We start from the raw sequence: 17,053 nt of genomic DNA, 5'->3' as shown, positions 1-17,053 counted from the left end.
GTACCACATAGCCATTTTGTTCCTCAAATGTATGGCCTCCAAAAGATCAGAAAAGATGATTCTTATGAATCTGGCATATCGTCGAGCCGAATAATGGTATTGCATTGCTACAAAGTGTCATTTTACTTTGGACTTGCAGTAAGTAGCTATGTAGGCCTAGACTATGAGTTCTATATTCTTTTACACCTCACACTATTTTGTTAGTAAAATGGTACATTGTGATGTATTTTTGGCTAGACATTGAATAAAATATACATGGTGGCATTTAAAGAAATGAAGTCATTAGTCATGTCTCTTTAATCAACAGGGTTATAAAAAATATGCCACGGTATTAATTCCCCATTGTACTTAATCAACTTTGTTCGAAACAATTTTTCATTTGGCACCTGAGAAAAAATTTATTTTGGGAGAGCAAGATAAATATATGTATATATATATATATATATATATATATATATATATATGTTACATGTGAATATGCCAATATGCATGAAACACAAAGAGAACATCTGTATATGAATAAGAGGTTAGACTGTGTGGAACTAATTGGCCGTAACTCATCTTTGTTCTAAACAGAAATCTTGCTTTTGCAAATGGTGAAAGTTTCTATCTTTGTTTTTGCACTTGACTGTAAGGTGGGTTAGGTTAGGTCAGCGTTTCTCAACCTTTTTCAACATGTTGCACACTAAAGGTGTAATTTAAAATCCTGCGGCAAACTCATATAATCTAAACCACTGATTCTGAATCAGGAGGAAATTTTGTGGGTGTTAGGAGAGAATGAGGACTATAAAATGCAAATAAATGAGATAATTTTGTATGCATTAATGCATAAAATGAAATATTTTTAATTTCATAGGCATTATTTTTGAGTCAACATAGGCGGGAATGGCAGTGTTATGAATGTGAATGTACGCATGGGACAAAAAAGGTTTGAGAAGCACTGAAACAAAATACACATTATTCACAAATAGAACTAACATACTTTTTTATATTTTTATTTGAAGTTTATGATAGAAATGTAAAATTTATTGACAGAAAGTTATTACAATGAAATGTTAGTGTAATAATAATTATGGTATTATGCATGTTTTCTTAATTTGTTATTTAGGAAATACGAAAAAATAAAATATTATTACATATTTTGCTGAGGTATTTAATGTACAACATATTTTTTTTGGTTCCCATACATTTTCCCAAATATCCATTTTCCCGAAAAATTGTTTCCCTGAAATAAAATTTCCTGAATCTGAATTTCCACCTGACATTTTTCCGATATCTTTTATTTCTGTTTTCCCGAAGAGCAACTTCCCAAATTATACTGAAAGTTATGCACAAATTAAATGATGAACAGATATTTATTGCAAGATATTTCAATCTGTGGAAGTGATGAACATTCTGTATTCAAATTTTATAAAGTGAAATTATAACCAAGTATCCTCAAGTAGTCAAGACGTCTATTGCTGGCATTGTAGGTTGGGTAATCCTGAACTATAAGTGTAATTCGTCTTTGAAGATGTAACCAATTTCTCTTCAGCTGTACCCGCATGCATCTACCCATTCCGAATTCTGCAATCATGGTCCGAGTACCACTCTCTTCTTTTTGAAGTTCAGTCAATAAAGTGTAAAAGCTTGGATGATGTTTCCTGAACATTACTTGCAGACGATTGTGATTCCTGTACATTCGGCCTAGCTGGGGTAATGGGTTGGTGCGAATTATTTTTTCAACATTGTCACATTATGAAGAGGTACAGACGGTTATTGCTTGTGCAGAACATCGTTTGCAATGTACCTTATTACAGTCCCAGTGAATTCTATCTGCACCATTCCTACCTTTCAAATAAACATAACCACCGAACAGAAGTTTCTTTCCGCCTCAAGCTGCTCTAATAAGCATAAGTCTGTTACGCTGAATTTAGAAAAAAAATGTTTGTTCCTAAAAATAGACGGCCATTGCCAACGAACGTCATGTCTTTTTCGGGAACTTTAAGACATATTCGGGAAAGTAAATACAAAATGAAATTCGAATATGTGGCTTTAGAAATTTGCATTTGGGAACATAGATTCGAGAACCAGGCTTTCATGAAAACGATTTTTCGGAAAATTGGATATTCGGGATTGCGGATTTGGAAAAATAGGCGGAAATGATTTTTTTCATAAAGACAAGTAAAATTCGATATTTTTCAAGGTTGGTATGATATCCTAACTTCACTTATCTGGCAACCCTAACTGCGTGTCAGTCATTCTCTTCTGTGTCTCTTGCATACCTATACAGTGTTTACTGAATGTTCACTTGTGCCACGTTCGCTGAATGTTGACTCTAATGGACTCACTATTTTACTACTCTCTTTCACTTTCATTATTTTTGTTATGACAGCCTTTACTATTTTCATTTTCTCGTGGCACACCAGTTGAAAATGGCTGGGTTAGGTTAAATCTGTTTAGAGCTTTGGTCAGTATTTAGTGACCTGATAGTAATTATATTTTGCCTTATGTAGGCTATAATTTCATAGTGTATTAAGTTGTTAAGAAGTAACCTCCATTAACTTAACTGTTGCTGAGGACTAGCTCATATAAATTGAGATTAGATTTGTTTAAATAGTTGTAATTTGATAATAATTTTCTTAGTTATATCAATTATACCCTTCCATAACATTATCTCAATGTTCATTCAACAGTAAATGAAGTTTATCTCAAAGTTGATTCAAAAGTATTTATTTATGTATTTTTCAATTTTTGGACGAATTTAAATAATTGAGGACCGTTTTTGCAAAACTTGCTAACTGAAAAAAACTAAATTTACTGTAGTAAGCAAATTTTGCTACTAACTCTCACTTAGGAGAAAGCAAGTTTTGAAAAAACGATCACACTTTTACACACTACAATGAAGAGAAATAATCCAATTTTACTAAGACGCCTTTAACATCATGTAGAGGCTTGCCTTATGTTAACGAATCCATCAAAATCTGAATTTTGCAAATTTTGCAGTTAGCAAGTTTTGCAAAAACGGTCCTCAATTGTTGGTTATCAAAATTGCCTGACAGTAACTTTTTCCTCCAATGAATAACATAGTGTGTAATGACTAATGATTTATTTCAGATGTTTTCTGGGGACTGTCTGCCAGCGCAGGTGTGCCAACAATGTGTGCATCAGGTTAACTCGTCGTACAATTTTAAATTGCAGTGCGAAAGTTCAGATATTGCACTGCGGAGATATCTCAGGAATTTGCACCCTCAGACAGAGTCATATCAGGTAATTACGTAGCATTGTCCTTAATCTTTGCTTTTGCAGCATACAGGGGTCTACAGGGTATTCTGTTTTCACTGCTGTTATTTCACTATTTCTTCCCTAATTATCTTCGTATATTCGTCGTCCTCGTAATCATCATCTTCATCACCATTGTCGTCACTGCAGAAATAATAATAATAATAATAATCATTGTAGCTAAGGCAGTAACGTATTCACTTACTAATTTGTAGCTACATTTGGTTGTGGCTTCAATTCCCGCTTGGATTGATTACCTGGTTGAATTTTTCTCGAAGTTTTCCCCCCCAACTCTAAGACGAATGTCACCCTTCATTGTTAAGTTTCAAAGTCTCATATAATCCTCCTATAAAGAAGAGATTGTTAGGGCCGATTTCACCAACATGTTATTAATCCACAGTTAACTAATTGTAATTTAACTTAAATACGGAAGTTAAATCATATTTAATTCATTTGCACTTCAGCAAACTAATGTGCATGAACTGGTGGATTTGCTCATACTTACTAGCATTTTGTCTAATGGAATCTGTAACAGTAATAATTAATTTATTGCCAGCTGCTCCTTCTCTATCTGTGTGTATGTGTGTGTGCATAGGCATGTGTGTTACCCCTCTTCTCCAGTAATGGATGTACAACATATCTTCACAGTCTCTCTCTCTATCGTGTTATGGTTAATTTTTATATTGATTTATTGTAAACAAATTCATGTACATTACAGAATAGACCAAGACTGTTCTTGTATAAAAGAAAGTTTAAACCTTTATACTGTAAATATACCTAGAGAAGAATAAGGAAGTGTATGTAGTATTTGTAGACCTGGAAAAGATGTTTGACAGAGTGGATTGGAACAAACTAATGGACATACTGAAGAAAATAGGCGTGGATTGGAAAGAGAGGAGACTGTTCTGTAATCTATATGAGATGAGTCAAATTCAGGATAGGAGAAGGCAGTGAAATAGGGAAGGAGTAGGGCAAGGATACCGTTTATCATCTACACTGTTCAACGTCTACTTGGAGGATTTGATGAACTGTTTTCAGAACATGGGAAGGGTAATAGTAGGAGGAAGAATAAAGTGCATTAAGATTTGCTGATGATATGGCTTTGTTAACAGAAGAGGAGACGGTACTAAGGGATATGCCACTGGAGCTAAATGACAGCTGTGAGCAGTATGGGATGAAGATAATTGCAAACAATACGAAGACCATGTTTGTCGGAAGAAAAATAAAGAAGGTAAACTTATGAATTCAAAATGAGGCAGTAGAGCAAGTGGACAGTTTCAAATACTTGGGATGTACTGTAAGCAGTAACATGAGCTGCTGCCAGGATGTCAAAAGAAGGATAAAAATGGCCAAGGAAGCTTTTAATAGAAAATGCATCTTCTGCGGACCTCTGGAAAAAGAACTAAGAAAGAGACTAGTGAAGTGCTTTGTATGGAGTGTGGCATTGTATGGGGTAGAAATATGAACATTGCGATGGAGTGAAGAGAAGCGACTAAAGCATTTGAAATGTGGATATGGAGAAGAATGAAACGTGTGAAATGGACAGACAGAATAAGAAATGAAGCTGTGTTGGAAAGAGTTGGTGAAGAAAGAATGATGCTGAAACTGATCAGGGGGAGAAAAAGGATTTGGTTTGGTCAATGGCTGAGAAGAAACTGCCTACTGAAGGATGCACTGGAAGGAATGGTGAACGGAAGAAGAGTTCGGGACAGAAGATATCAGATGAAAGACGACATTAATATATGGATCATATGAGGAGATTAAGAGGAAGGCAGAAATAGGAAAGATTGGAGATTAAAGTGCTGGTTTTGCAGTGAAAGACCTGCCCTGGGGCAGAACACTTATGTCTGTATATACTGTAAATCATATTACTAGGTATGTTCATTCATACCATTATTACAGGTTACAATAATTAACTTGCATTTGATCATTATTTAAAAATTGTATTACTTTGCGAAACATATTTACATTATTGCGAGGCATTATTGCATGCTACTGACTTATTTACTATTACTATTAGTCTTGGATTAATTTTGAACCTGCATGAAGAGATGTGATGGGCACATAGAATATAACAATTCGAAATCTAAAGTGTTGGATTACTAGACACAATTAAATATTATTTAATCTCATTACTTATTTCATAGTTACTGTGTAATACTTATTACACAGTAACTATGAAATAAGTAATCAAATGGGTTTTGAAAGTAGGTGGAAATCTGTTGTTTAAATGTACTGATTTGTATTATTGCTGTCCAAAAGTAATGGAATTGCTTGAAGACATTTGAAATAGAATCAGAATACCACTTTGTCACACTTCACTTCACATGTATTAATATAAACAGAAAATTGTAACAAACTCTACATTTTTTTAATGAATAAGTTAAGAATTGGAGGCAATGCATGGCGACAGTTTTATTTCACTTTATGTCACTTTCCATTTTCATATCATAGTGAATTCTTATTGTTCTGAGAGAGTTCATAATATGAAAAATACACTTAAAATACATCGAAAGGACTTTTCTAATGTAAAAATACGTAATTGCTTATAGATGTGGCTAGCAATAAAAACGGAACCTTTAATGAGTGTGTTGAATGCTAATGTTGAGTTTACTATAAGCTACATGTGAACTAATCTGGCAGGAATGACAGTGCTTGAGACTTTTAGTTTGGGAGCCATTTGATCAAACTGTCACTATTTTCCTACAGGAAGATGACAAGAAGATGTACCCCGCATCTCCGTCTGAGAGTGGTGATTTTGACTGCAGAGATGACTACTCTGATGTCAAAGTTGAGGTTGAAGTGAAAGAGAATTTTGAATATCAGGAAGGAAGGTTAGTTTTTACTTTGTAGTGTGTAATCTATACTAATAATAAATCTGTTACCAAAATTTTTCCGGTAATTTTCGATTTTTCAAAAATAATTGGTGTCAACATGTATAATTAACCATCCTGAGATCAAAAATAGGTTTTTTTGAAATTTTTGTTTGTATTTCTGTCTGGATATTTGTTACCTTTTCATGTGATAATAGCTGGACTGATTTATATGAAAATTGGAATATAAATTAAGTTTGTTCTAACTTAGATTTTAGGCTGTACGGCATTCAAAATACTTTATTTAGAAGGGGATTTATAAGGGGGCCTGAAATAAATAAATCGAAATATCTCGCTTATTATTGATTTTTATGAAAAATATTATATAACAAATGTTTCTTTAAAAATGATTTCCGATAAGTTTTATTCTATGCAAAATTTTGACTAGATAAACGAGTTTCAAAATAACAATGCATTTTCTCGTCATCACTTGAGACTAATAGGCTAGAGTATAATGAAATGAAAACAAATGACTTCGTCTATAAGGGGCCTTGCACAACAAAAAACGGAAGCTATTCATTTAACACTATTTTATAGCGATACAATTGTAGGATTGTATGGGAATATATAAATGTTTATCAATATTAACATACAGAGAAATGTTTGTGTGTTTATTTGAAGTAATCTCAGAAGCTACTTAACCGATTTGTATAATTATTTCACCATTTGAAAATGTGGTCTCTAGATGGAGATAATTCTATATACTATTATGGTAACTCCTGAGTGTATCAAGGATAGATAAGATTAAAATAGATTCTTATGCATAGAAAACTTGATATCCTGTCGCAGTATTATATTACTTGATTATTTAAACTTTATTTGATCCAAATAAAATATTCTAATTTTATACACTTCAGTTTCTTTTTGTCCACAGAACATAATAGTATTTTTAAGAGTTTTGTCGTAAAGATGAGTACTTTCCTTGGACCAAAAATACAACACATACAGTATAGAGTAAAAATGAGTATTTTACATTGAGCTCGCTGGAGCTGAGTTATTTTACAAAGTGTCACGAAATAGTGTTCCTGCTCTCATTATTTTCATATATTCGTTTCCTGTGTTTCTTAAAATAATATTTATGTACTACATTCATTTTAATCTCAGAGAATTAACAAACAACCTGCGCTCATAATTTACCCATATACATTTCCTGTGTTTCTTAAAATAATATTTATGTACCACATTCATTTTTATCTCAGAGAATTAACGAACAATGGGAGTATATTGATTTAGTGTGAAGTAGTAGTACATTAGCTTAGCATTCCATTATTTTATAATCCAAATATTAACTATACTCATTTGAATTGTGTTAAAATAGATAAAATGAATAAACTATGCAATGAAAAAAAGTGGGGTATTGAACCAAACGGTTTATTTGCGCTGTTGTAAAAGTTGTTCCTCCTGAGATTCAAGAGCCCCCAGAACCAATTAAAACCTTATTTATTGTAGTACATCCGTTAGCAACGCACTTTTTAAATAATATAAGACAGTACAACACCTTATTCCAAGTAGCATCGTTTGGTGCAAAAAAATACATAAAGTGAATTCTACGCCATCATTTAAGTTCAAACATAGTCTTATTATTTAATTGGAAATCTTCTTCCAGCTGAGAGTTAAAGCCTTCAGTTCTTACAAGTATATTTCATTTCAGACGCTGACCAATTGTCTATTAGGTCTAATATAATATCAATCTTAAAAGTAGAATTGACTGAATAACTCCAGAAAGTATTGCATGATAATAACAGTTAAATTCATAGTTTTAATTACAACTTTCAAAAAGATTCAGGAGCAAACGACTTACAACATACAAAAAGCTATTATTCACTAAGTAATTAGAAAACTGTATTTAGATTTAAGTCAATATTTATTTCTAACAAGTGCAGAGAAGCTCACTGGTATGGCTTGTCATTAATAAACATTTAATAGCCCTGAAAATTGTAATGGGATTGTGTAAGAGTTCATAAATATTTCAACAAGTTCATTATTTGGGATTATATAAGATTCCTAGAAGATTTTATTTTTTTCTCTTTTGTTCTTTCTTCTTTCTCCTTTAATCGTTGGTCCTTTCTGTTTTCTTCCTTTTCTTTCTCTCTTTCCACTTCTCTTCCTATTCCCTTCTTTCTTTTCTTCTGCTTTTCCATCTCCTATTTTTTTCCTCTGTCTTCTTCTTCTTCTTCTCCTCCCCGTCTCCTTTCTCTTCCTTTCCTTGTGTTTTCTCCCTTCTTCGTTCATCTTCTTAATTTCATATTTGTATGGAGGTCCACTCCACCTTGAAACTGCTCTGAGAATCCGCGGATGTAATTCGAATATTAGATTATTTTATTTATTGAACTTGTGCTATAGTTACTCCAGGGGCGGCTCTACAATAAGAACTGCAGAACTACCATTTGCATGGACCTGTAAAAAAAAGTGTAAAACCTGCCTTTATGTGTACTCTACTACATTGTTTCGTTTATATTTCCAATTAATTCTTCTTCGATTCGAGATTTTACTGTCTGCAGGAATCTTGAACTGTTAGAGAATTTTATCTGTAGTGTACAGTAGTGGCAAAAAAAACCGGACTGACCCTTGTAGCTGATTTCAGAGCCTTGTTCACTTCAGAGCATGATAGACTGGTAACTAAGACTTTCGTGGTTCGAATCCTGTCTGGGACGGAAACTTTTTTTGTTCCTTATTCAAATTTATTCCCAATACTTTTTGATTGCAGCGATATTTTACTACTTAATTAACTTATTATTCCCAGAATATGAATTTTACCAGCAATCGAAAATTATTGGGAATAAATTTGAATAAGGAACAAAAAAAGTTTCCTTTCCAGGCAGGATTCGAACCACGAGTCTTAGTTACCAGTCTATCGTGCTCTGGAGTGAACAAGGCTCTGAAATCAGCTCGATCTGGTTTTTTTTTTTTTGCCACTACTGTACTTTTCTGATCTGTGATCGGCAGTTTCTGGATCTCAACATAGGATAGTTGGCAGCAGGAAACTGGTTTTCTTTGCCATCCCGTAAGACTGCAATTGAAGCAGCTAATCCTCCAATATACAGGAACCGCCATCATCCCCATCTCTTTATGACCTGCTTTAGAATGCGTACACTGGGTTTACTTTCAGTACAGAGTACAGTTCCAGTGTCGAAGTACATAACAATCTCCGAGCACAGCCAAAGCAGAATGCTGCTTCTCTATGTTAAAGAGAATTAAGACACTTTTTCGAAGTGTCATGTGCCAGGATAGACTGAACGCCCTAGCAATGCTATTCATTGAATGTGACTACATTACTAGTATTCCGAACTTCAATGACAGGGTAATTGAGAACTTAGCACACCAAAAGTAAAGACGAATAGAGTTTATATTCAAAAGATAATGTAAGAAATGCATGTCTTTCAAAATTATTATGTTCTTATTCAACATTTGTTATTCAGAAACATTTTTTTAACATAAATAATTGTGTATATCCAACAGAATTCGAGATTTATACCAATGCCATTATAATTCTTAAAAAACTTGCAAATTAACTTTGCTACTAAACTCCACTACGATGTACTATTATCTATAACTGTAGATTGCTTCATGCAGAACTTCCAACTATTTTAACTGCGGGCTGCTACTGACTTACTCATTAATTTCTTCTTCTATCTCTCTTTTGCTACCTCAGTTTTCAAAATATTGTAAATCTAAAAGAATAATTCGAAATTATTGAAGGGATTTCAGGTAAAATGTAGCCTATATGGTAGTGTACTTAAGATTATGTCATGCTAATTTTGCTGTCTACGCTGTATTTATTTATCTCGTTTTTAATTATTATTACTTTTTTAATTTTTAGGAAAAATTATTGTGATTTTACAAGGCAAGCCTATGTGAAGTCCATATATTTTTATAAACTTATACTCCACAGCTCTGCTTTTACTGATATTTTCCTGTTTTAAAATTAAGATTTATTGCGAAGGCAGTGTTAATACCTACAGAAAAAGAAAGTACTTAATGGCGCTTATATAAATTTGACAACTCTGTGCTTCTATGTTTCTGAAATGTGTGGTGTGGTTTCCTTTTTATGGAGGAGAGGCCCGAAGCCTTGCACCACACTCTACAACTTAATATGCTTCCTACTCCTGATCTGTGAATGATGTTTATCACTGAATAGTTGTGCTCTTGTACAAATACAGCATGCTGCTCTGTGAACTTAATCTGGGCTATTGTAATGTTGATAATCATATATCGATAAATGATGGTGAAATGAGCCCAAGGTCCAGCACTGAAAGTTACCCAGAAATTCTGCATCAGTTGGTTGAAGGAAAACCTCGGAAAAAACCCAAACCAGATAACTTGCCGCAACCAAAATGTGAACCCGCCCACTTGTTTCACAGTCAGACATGCTGTTACTCTACAGCAGTGACCTGAAATGTGTGGTTACAAGCTGGAGCTTATCGTTTCATGAACACATGTTCTATAATATATACTGGGGCATTCAATAAGTAACGGCAACAATACTGTAAATCAGCGCTCCTAGTGGTAAGCATTGGAATCTTTTAGTATGTAATAGAAGAACGATTTTTGCATAAATGTGAAATATTAAAAGTCTTTAAGTAACCATATTTGTGAATACAGGAACTGTTTCTGATTTGTATTAAGTAATATCACCCTAAAAATATTCAGTAGGTATGATTAAAAATACTTCATAAAAATACAAGTTGTAAGAGGGGGAAAAAATGCAATCCAGTGCTTTACGACATTACAAGAAGCTTGTGGGAGAGAAATTCTACCATACCAAACTATTGCAAGATGGGTTTAAGCGAGGCATTCACTTTCAATCAAGAGTTGGCATCCAAACAGCTTTAGATTGATCAGTAAAAAAGAGATCCAGAAATGATGCTGTAGATGGAGTCTGCCGTCTTCCAAGGATTTGTAAAAAAACTGTTGACATGACAGAGATCATGTGAATGCAAGAACTAGGTAACTCGAAATTTGCGTTTTTTAGTCATCTCTGTTACAGCGTAGCAAAACTCGCACCAAATGTAATGTAAGAACTAGGTAACTAATCTAACGATACCAGCGACATCTATTTTCCAATGTAACAAATAGGTAAAAGAAAACGAGACCTATTCCTTAGTGCAGTAAATAAGTAAATAGACAATATCCAAAAATAGGACAAATTGAGTTACCTAGTTCTTGCATTCAGATGAGTATGTAATGCCAAAAGAAACCTAAATAAATTTAAATTTATTGAGAAACAGTAACTATGTTGCCATTACTTTTCGAATGCCCTAGTATGTGGTTTTTTTTTTTTAATTTGTATGTATTTCTAGTTATTAACTAATTTCAGAATATCTCCAGAGAGATATATGGGGCCATGAATGTCACAGTATCTGCTGATAATATCAGAATGTTCACATTATTTCTACTTTTAGATAACGGAGGACATTGGGAGGGATTAGTTGGAATTTCTATCTGGATTGAAATGCAGGAATGTAGATGGCCAATACAATGGCTTTCTTTATTTATAGGTAATTTCAAGTGAAACATCAAAACTTACTACTCTCTGTTAAAGACTTCCTCAAGACCCATTATCACTCCTCATATTTACTATGAAAATCTACCAATATGCAGATATACTTTCACTTCATCTTTACATATGGTACTTCAAATTTATCTATTAAACTACAATTCTCCTACTTCAGCTGAGGAAATAGAAAATTAAAATTGATGTTGGCTGCATTAAAAAAAAAAAAAAAAAATGTTACTTGAAACCAACAGCAGTCTTGCATCTTTTTGAAGAATATAACATTTTGGGCATCAGTTAAATATCTCGGAATAACTCTGACTGTAGACTAACATGGAAATTGCAGCTCAATGATGATATAACAAAAAGTTACAGATGATTTTACTCCCTGAATTTCCATTATATTCCGCAAGCAGTTCATGGAAGTGGGAGTATTACTATCTCAACTTTATGATGAGCAGAAAATTGATACCATTCTCACCACTATTCAAAACATGCCCATCTGCTTATTAATAAACTTGGATCCTGTACCTTTAGGCCTACTACAAGATATATACATTGCTAGGGACACCTGATTTTCGCGAATAATTTTTTCACGAATATCTGTTAGCTGAGTTAGAGAGTTAAAGTTTTTATTTGATTTTATTTGGTTATTTAATGACGCTGTATCAACTACGAGATTATTTAGCGTCAATGGAATTGGTGATAGTGAGATGATATTTGGTGAGATGAGACTGAGAATTCGCCATAGATTACCTGACATTTACTTCGGAAAAAACCCAACCAGGTAATCAGCCAAAGTGGGAATCGAACCCGTGCCCGAACGCAACTCCAGATTGGCAGGTAAGCGCCGTAGCCAACTGAGCTACGCCAGTGGCTAAGTTTTTATATGTATGAACGAGACTCGTTCTGTAGATGCATTTTACGATCGTGATTTGTCATGAATTTTGCTTGAGTTCCCCATTTTTTGCGAATTTGGGAACTTTTTTTTCGTATTAAGTGTTATTTTTTTTTACGAATATCATCAAATTGTGCATTTATTGGTCACGAAATTCCATTAATTTATTTTCGATAATGAAATTTTCAAAAAAAGTATGAAAATGGGTTTCATGTTTTATCATGTGAAAAGCTGCTCAGCTGTGAAAAATTAAAATTTTTTGTCGTGCATACACAATACTTAGGTTCGTTATACACTAACATAATAATAATAACAATAACAATAATAACTTAATAATATTATGTGCCATATTTTCAGGAAGAGTACTTAACAAAAACTGAATAATGTATTTCACTTAGGAATATATTTATAATAATCCCATTTCATGTATTAAATGTACAGTCTTAGAAATAATTGATAGTGCAAGTCTTGGTGGTGAAAAAGTTTTTACCGAATTATTATTTACGCTAAATTCTTTTCCCTGGCACTTGTTCTAGTTACTTAGGCACGACATACAGTGAAACAAAACGAATGTTATCTCGACTAACGGTTTGCTTGCGAACCTCGTCACTCATCCTCTGACGTGTGCAGTGCCTCCTTTCAGGGACTTCGAAAATATCTGTGTACCATCAATTATTTCTAAGACTGTACATACATTTAACACATGAAAGTGATTATCATAAATATATAATATAGTGTTAAAAGTGTAAATGTTTAGATGTATAATGTATTTCAATAATTTGGCAGCCATGTGGCCTGTCATAATGTGCCGATGAACATAAACCTAATGTTTTTGATATTCACGTGACACTTCGAATGAATTCATTCGAATTATTTGATTAACAAATCCATTCGAAATAATAGAAATGTTCACAGTATCATTCGATTATTCATTCACTTTGCTTACAACCACAACAAACCATCGAATGTTGTGTGTGGGTGTTGTGTTCTGACTGTATAACAGGCCCAGTATCTGACCCTGACCTTCATTAAATTAAACACCTGACCTATATGGCGATAAGAAAAAAGAGCGCTATGCTCAGGCAATATGTATAGAACAACAACAACATACAGTAATGCAGTTTTATTGAACAAATTCATACATTAGAATGATTTAATTGTACAATGGAATAATCATGATAGACATCAATCGATTATTCTCAACAATTATATATTTTTAGTGGAATTTTAATTAATTACACACTTTTCTCTGTTTAAATTGAAACCGCCTGAAATGATTTTGTGTATAAATATATTTCAGTCCTACACAGTTAACAGTGAACTTGAAAAATACTTCAAAAACAAACTGAGACACGACTTATGATAATTGCTGAAAAAGCAAATGCAATTTGGTTATATTACTATTTGTCATTGAAAACTAATTGAAGACATTATTACAAAAACAGCCCTAGTCATTTTTAATGAAACTGACACATTTGCTACTATTTCAAATGTTTATAGACTTCAAAAACGACACATGATAGATGCAATAGCCACAAGGATAAACACCAGTTGTACGGAAACAGCTGACATGTGTTGTTCTATTTATTTTTATATTATTCTCCTGAAAAATAGCAATTTTGACAATGGTTGTTTTTGTAGTAATGTCTTCAATTGTAAAGAAATGTATTCGTGATTTATCGGAAATATTTGTAAATGATCGTTATCCAGTCTGCCAGTGCCTTCCTGGACTGATAACGATATCCCGCGCTCACTCTGATGCAGCTCTCTGGGTGTGTGGACATATTGTCACCACTCCCAGCTGAGCTGGATAAATCATATATGTATCTCGAGAATGTTAATTGATATCAAACTTGGATTTTTTTTGGAGATCTTGAGTTTATGTGTTCTTTTAATTAAGGTATACATCGACTCTAGAGATGTCAGATTTCTTCAGAATTTTGGTAAAGAATGTTTTTAATTCATCTGAATGCTCATTTCTTCTAGTTTTAAAAATGTATAACTAGTACCCATTACCTCAATAATTTCATAATTATTTGGGAATTTATAATATAAGCGCATTATATTTTCTAGCTATACCTTACACCATCTTTAGTGTCTTTTTTTTTCCCGTTTCACATTTTCCGACATTTATTATCCTTCCAACAGACAAAAAGCAGACTTTCAATTGGGCTAAAGACTTCATTGAGGTACCAAATTAAAGCATAAATATGTGGCTATGTAGTAAACTAAAATTATTATTTTCATTCTGTTATAATTATTTTATCCTTCACCAAAAAAAAAAAATAAAAAACATATATATTTCTTTTCTTTTTCTAAAGTGCTTGTATAATCTGGCATATCTTTTAAATGGTTCAAGATACTGGATTGGTGCATAAGTTCATAGTATTTTTCTGTACTTTCATTCAATTAATAGTACTATAGTGACAGCTACAATAGCAACGAACGCTACAAACTTATGCACCAATCTAATAGATAATAATTTTAGGGAACAACTGGATAATACGCACGGTAGACCAACAACAGTAGTCGACGTTGCTCATTGGCCACTAGTTACCGGGCCGTACCAAGCTGTGTCAAACAAAAGACAATCGAAATGACTGTAATAAAATTCGTGACTATATTCTTAAATAATTCACTCCATTAGTCAAGTGCAAGGTTTATGTAGTACAACTGCGGTGTTTTAAATGCACCAAAAGAAAATGCAGATTTAGTAAGATCTGAAAGAAAGTTATCACAACGAAATAAATGGGGGAAAAGGTGTGTTTCAGGGAATATCATTCAAATGAAGGAAAGTAAAATTGTAGTTAATGTTCACCAAAGCGTTAAGTATGTAATTATGACGGCATTACCGTTTTATTTGTGGTTTAGAGAAAATATATCGACTTTTACGAAGAAAATGTTTAGCACCCATGAAATTATTCACCGCTTTCATCATATTATTGTTTAACAATATTACGAAACAAAAACTATCATAAGGACCATGACCAACAGGATCATCTTGGTTGTCTGTGCATGTGCGGATTTGGTTAATAAAAACCTAAACTAACCAAACCTAACCTTGGTATAATATGCAAGATGTGTAACCCGAGCAAGAAGGGGATCTTCTTGATTTGATCTGGAATATACACAAGAAAATAAATTTAAATAAGGATCACGCTACTACTGCATGAGAGGCCCACGCATGCACGAGACCCTCACCTAAGCCAGGTAATCTACTCGCAATATTTACGCAAATACATCTTGTCGCTAATAGTGGTGCAATCTCTCAGTAATGTTCAGAACGAAGCAGGTAGATAGAAAAAAAAAACAAATTTTTCCTTCTAACGACACCACAGATCAATGTCATGCCCTTATGTTGGCGATTGTGTATTTAGCTCAATTTGGTCGTAACTGTAATGTCACGGTTCAGAGCTACCGTAGCAAATTCTCCAGTTTAGCGAATTTTAATAGGCTTATGTGACATTTTCCATAGGTAGGGGATCATTTTGGGGAAAAAACTTTTACCCGAAATTTTATTAATTGATTTCCCAAAAAATTTTTTCTTTGAGCCCATATTATCCTAAGAGCCTATGTATACTGTAAGGCCCCTATTGACTTTTATTGAAAAGGACCTTTAAGTAGTTGCCTTCCTATTTTCCTGAATCATGTTATCAACACTTATGTCAAATATTAGTGTTGAAAATTTGACTTGTCTTCATGGGCATTTTCCACTTACATCACTCATTCTTCTATTTCTAAACATATCAGCCCACTTATAGAAATTTATATGGCTCATGTTATTGCTTACAGTTTTAGACTATAGTTGCAAGCTAGAGAGATTCTTTGGGAAAGAATGTGAGCGACTGTTATTAGATTAAGAAGCACATAATCAGCCATTGTGCATATTTTGTGATCAGAGAAGACTCTTCACAACGTTAATCATGAATATTAATTCGTAAATTTTAACTATGACTATGCAATAGTACATTTGAGCGAAATAAAAAGAAACAATGCTAAAAAATTAAACATACTTCATATTTATCTGAACACACTTATATAATGCAGAGTAATTAATAGTGAGCTAGCCACTGGCATGCCTCAGTCGGTTAAGGCACTTGCCTGCCGGTCTGAAATTTCGCTCGGATGTGGGTTCAATCCCCGCTTGGGCTGATTACCTGGTTGGGTTTTTTTCCAAGGTTTTCCTCAACTGTAAGGTGAATGCCAGGTAATCTATGGCGAATCCTCGGCCTCATCTCGCCAAATACCGTCTTGCTATCACCAATCTCATCGACGCTAAATAACCTAGTAGTTGATACAGCGTCATTAAATAACCAACAAAAAAAAGTAGTGAGCTTAGGACAATGTTAGATGATTATGTCATACATAATTATAAACTTAACTCTTCTTACACCACTCTCCATACCGAACTAGCAATCTCTCTAGCTCTGTGTAGTAGTGTTTGAATAAACCTGCTAGAAAACTGCAACTATTGGTATGTTGAGAGGTATGAATGAAAATAATAGACTATATGAGCATATTGATGTT

General features: G+C 33.5%; 1 protein-coding gene across 1 annotated transcript in view; it reads left to right on the top strand.

The window, feature by feature from the left end:
* LOC138701944 (zinc finger protein 37 homolog) overlaps positions 1-17,053 on the top strand; it is a 49,222-nt gene that overhangs the window by 4,189 nt on the left and 27,980 nt on the right. The window contains exons 2-3 of the mRNA XM_069829322.1: positions 3,097-3,249; positions 5,971-6,095. Coding sequence (XP_069685423.1) covers positions 3,097-3,249; positions 5,971-6,095 — 278 coding nt within the window. The remainder of the gene's footprint in view (positions 1-3,096; positions 3,250-5,970; positions 6,096-17,053) is intronic.

This window comes from Periplaneta americana, chromosome 1 (genome assembly GCF_040183065.1).
Source record: "Periplaneta americana isolate PAMFEO1 chromosome 1, P.americana_PAMFEO1_priV1, whole genome shotgun sequence".
Classification (NCBI taxonomy): Eukaryota; Metazoa; Arthropoda; class Insecta; order Blattodea; family Blattidae; genus Periplaneta; species Periplaneta americana.
The sequence above is the reverse complement of the archived record's forward strand: the minus strand, read 5'-3'. Positions and strand labels throughout refer to the sequence as shown.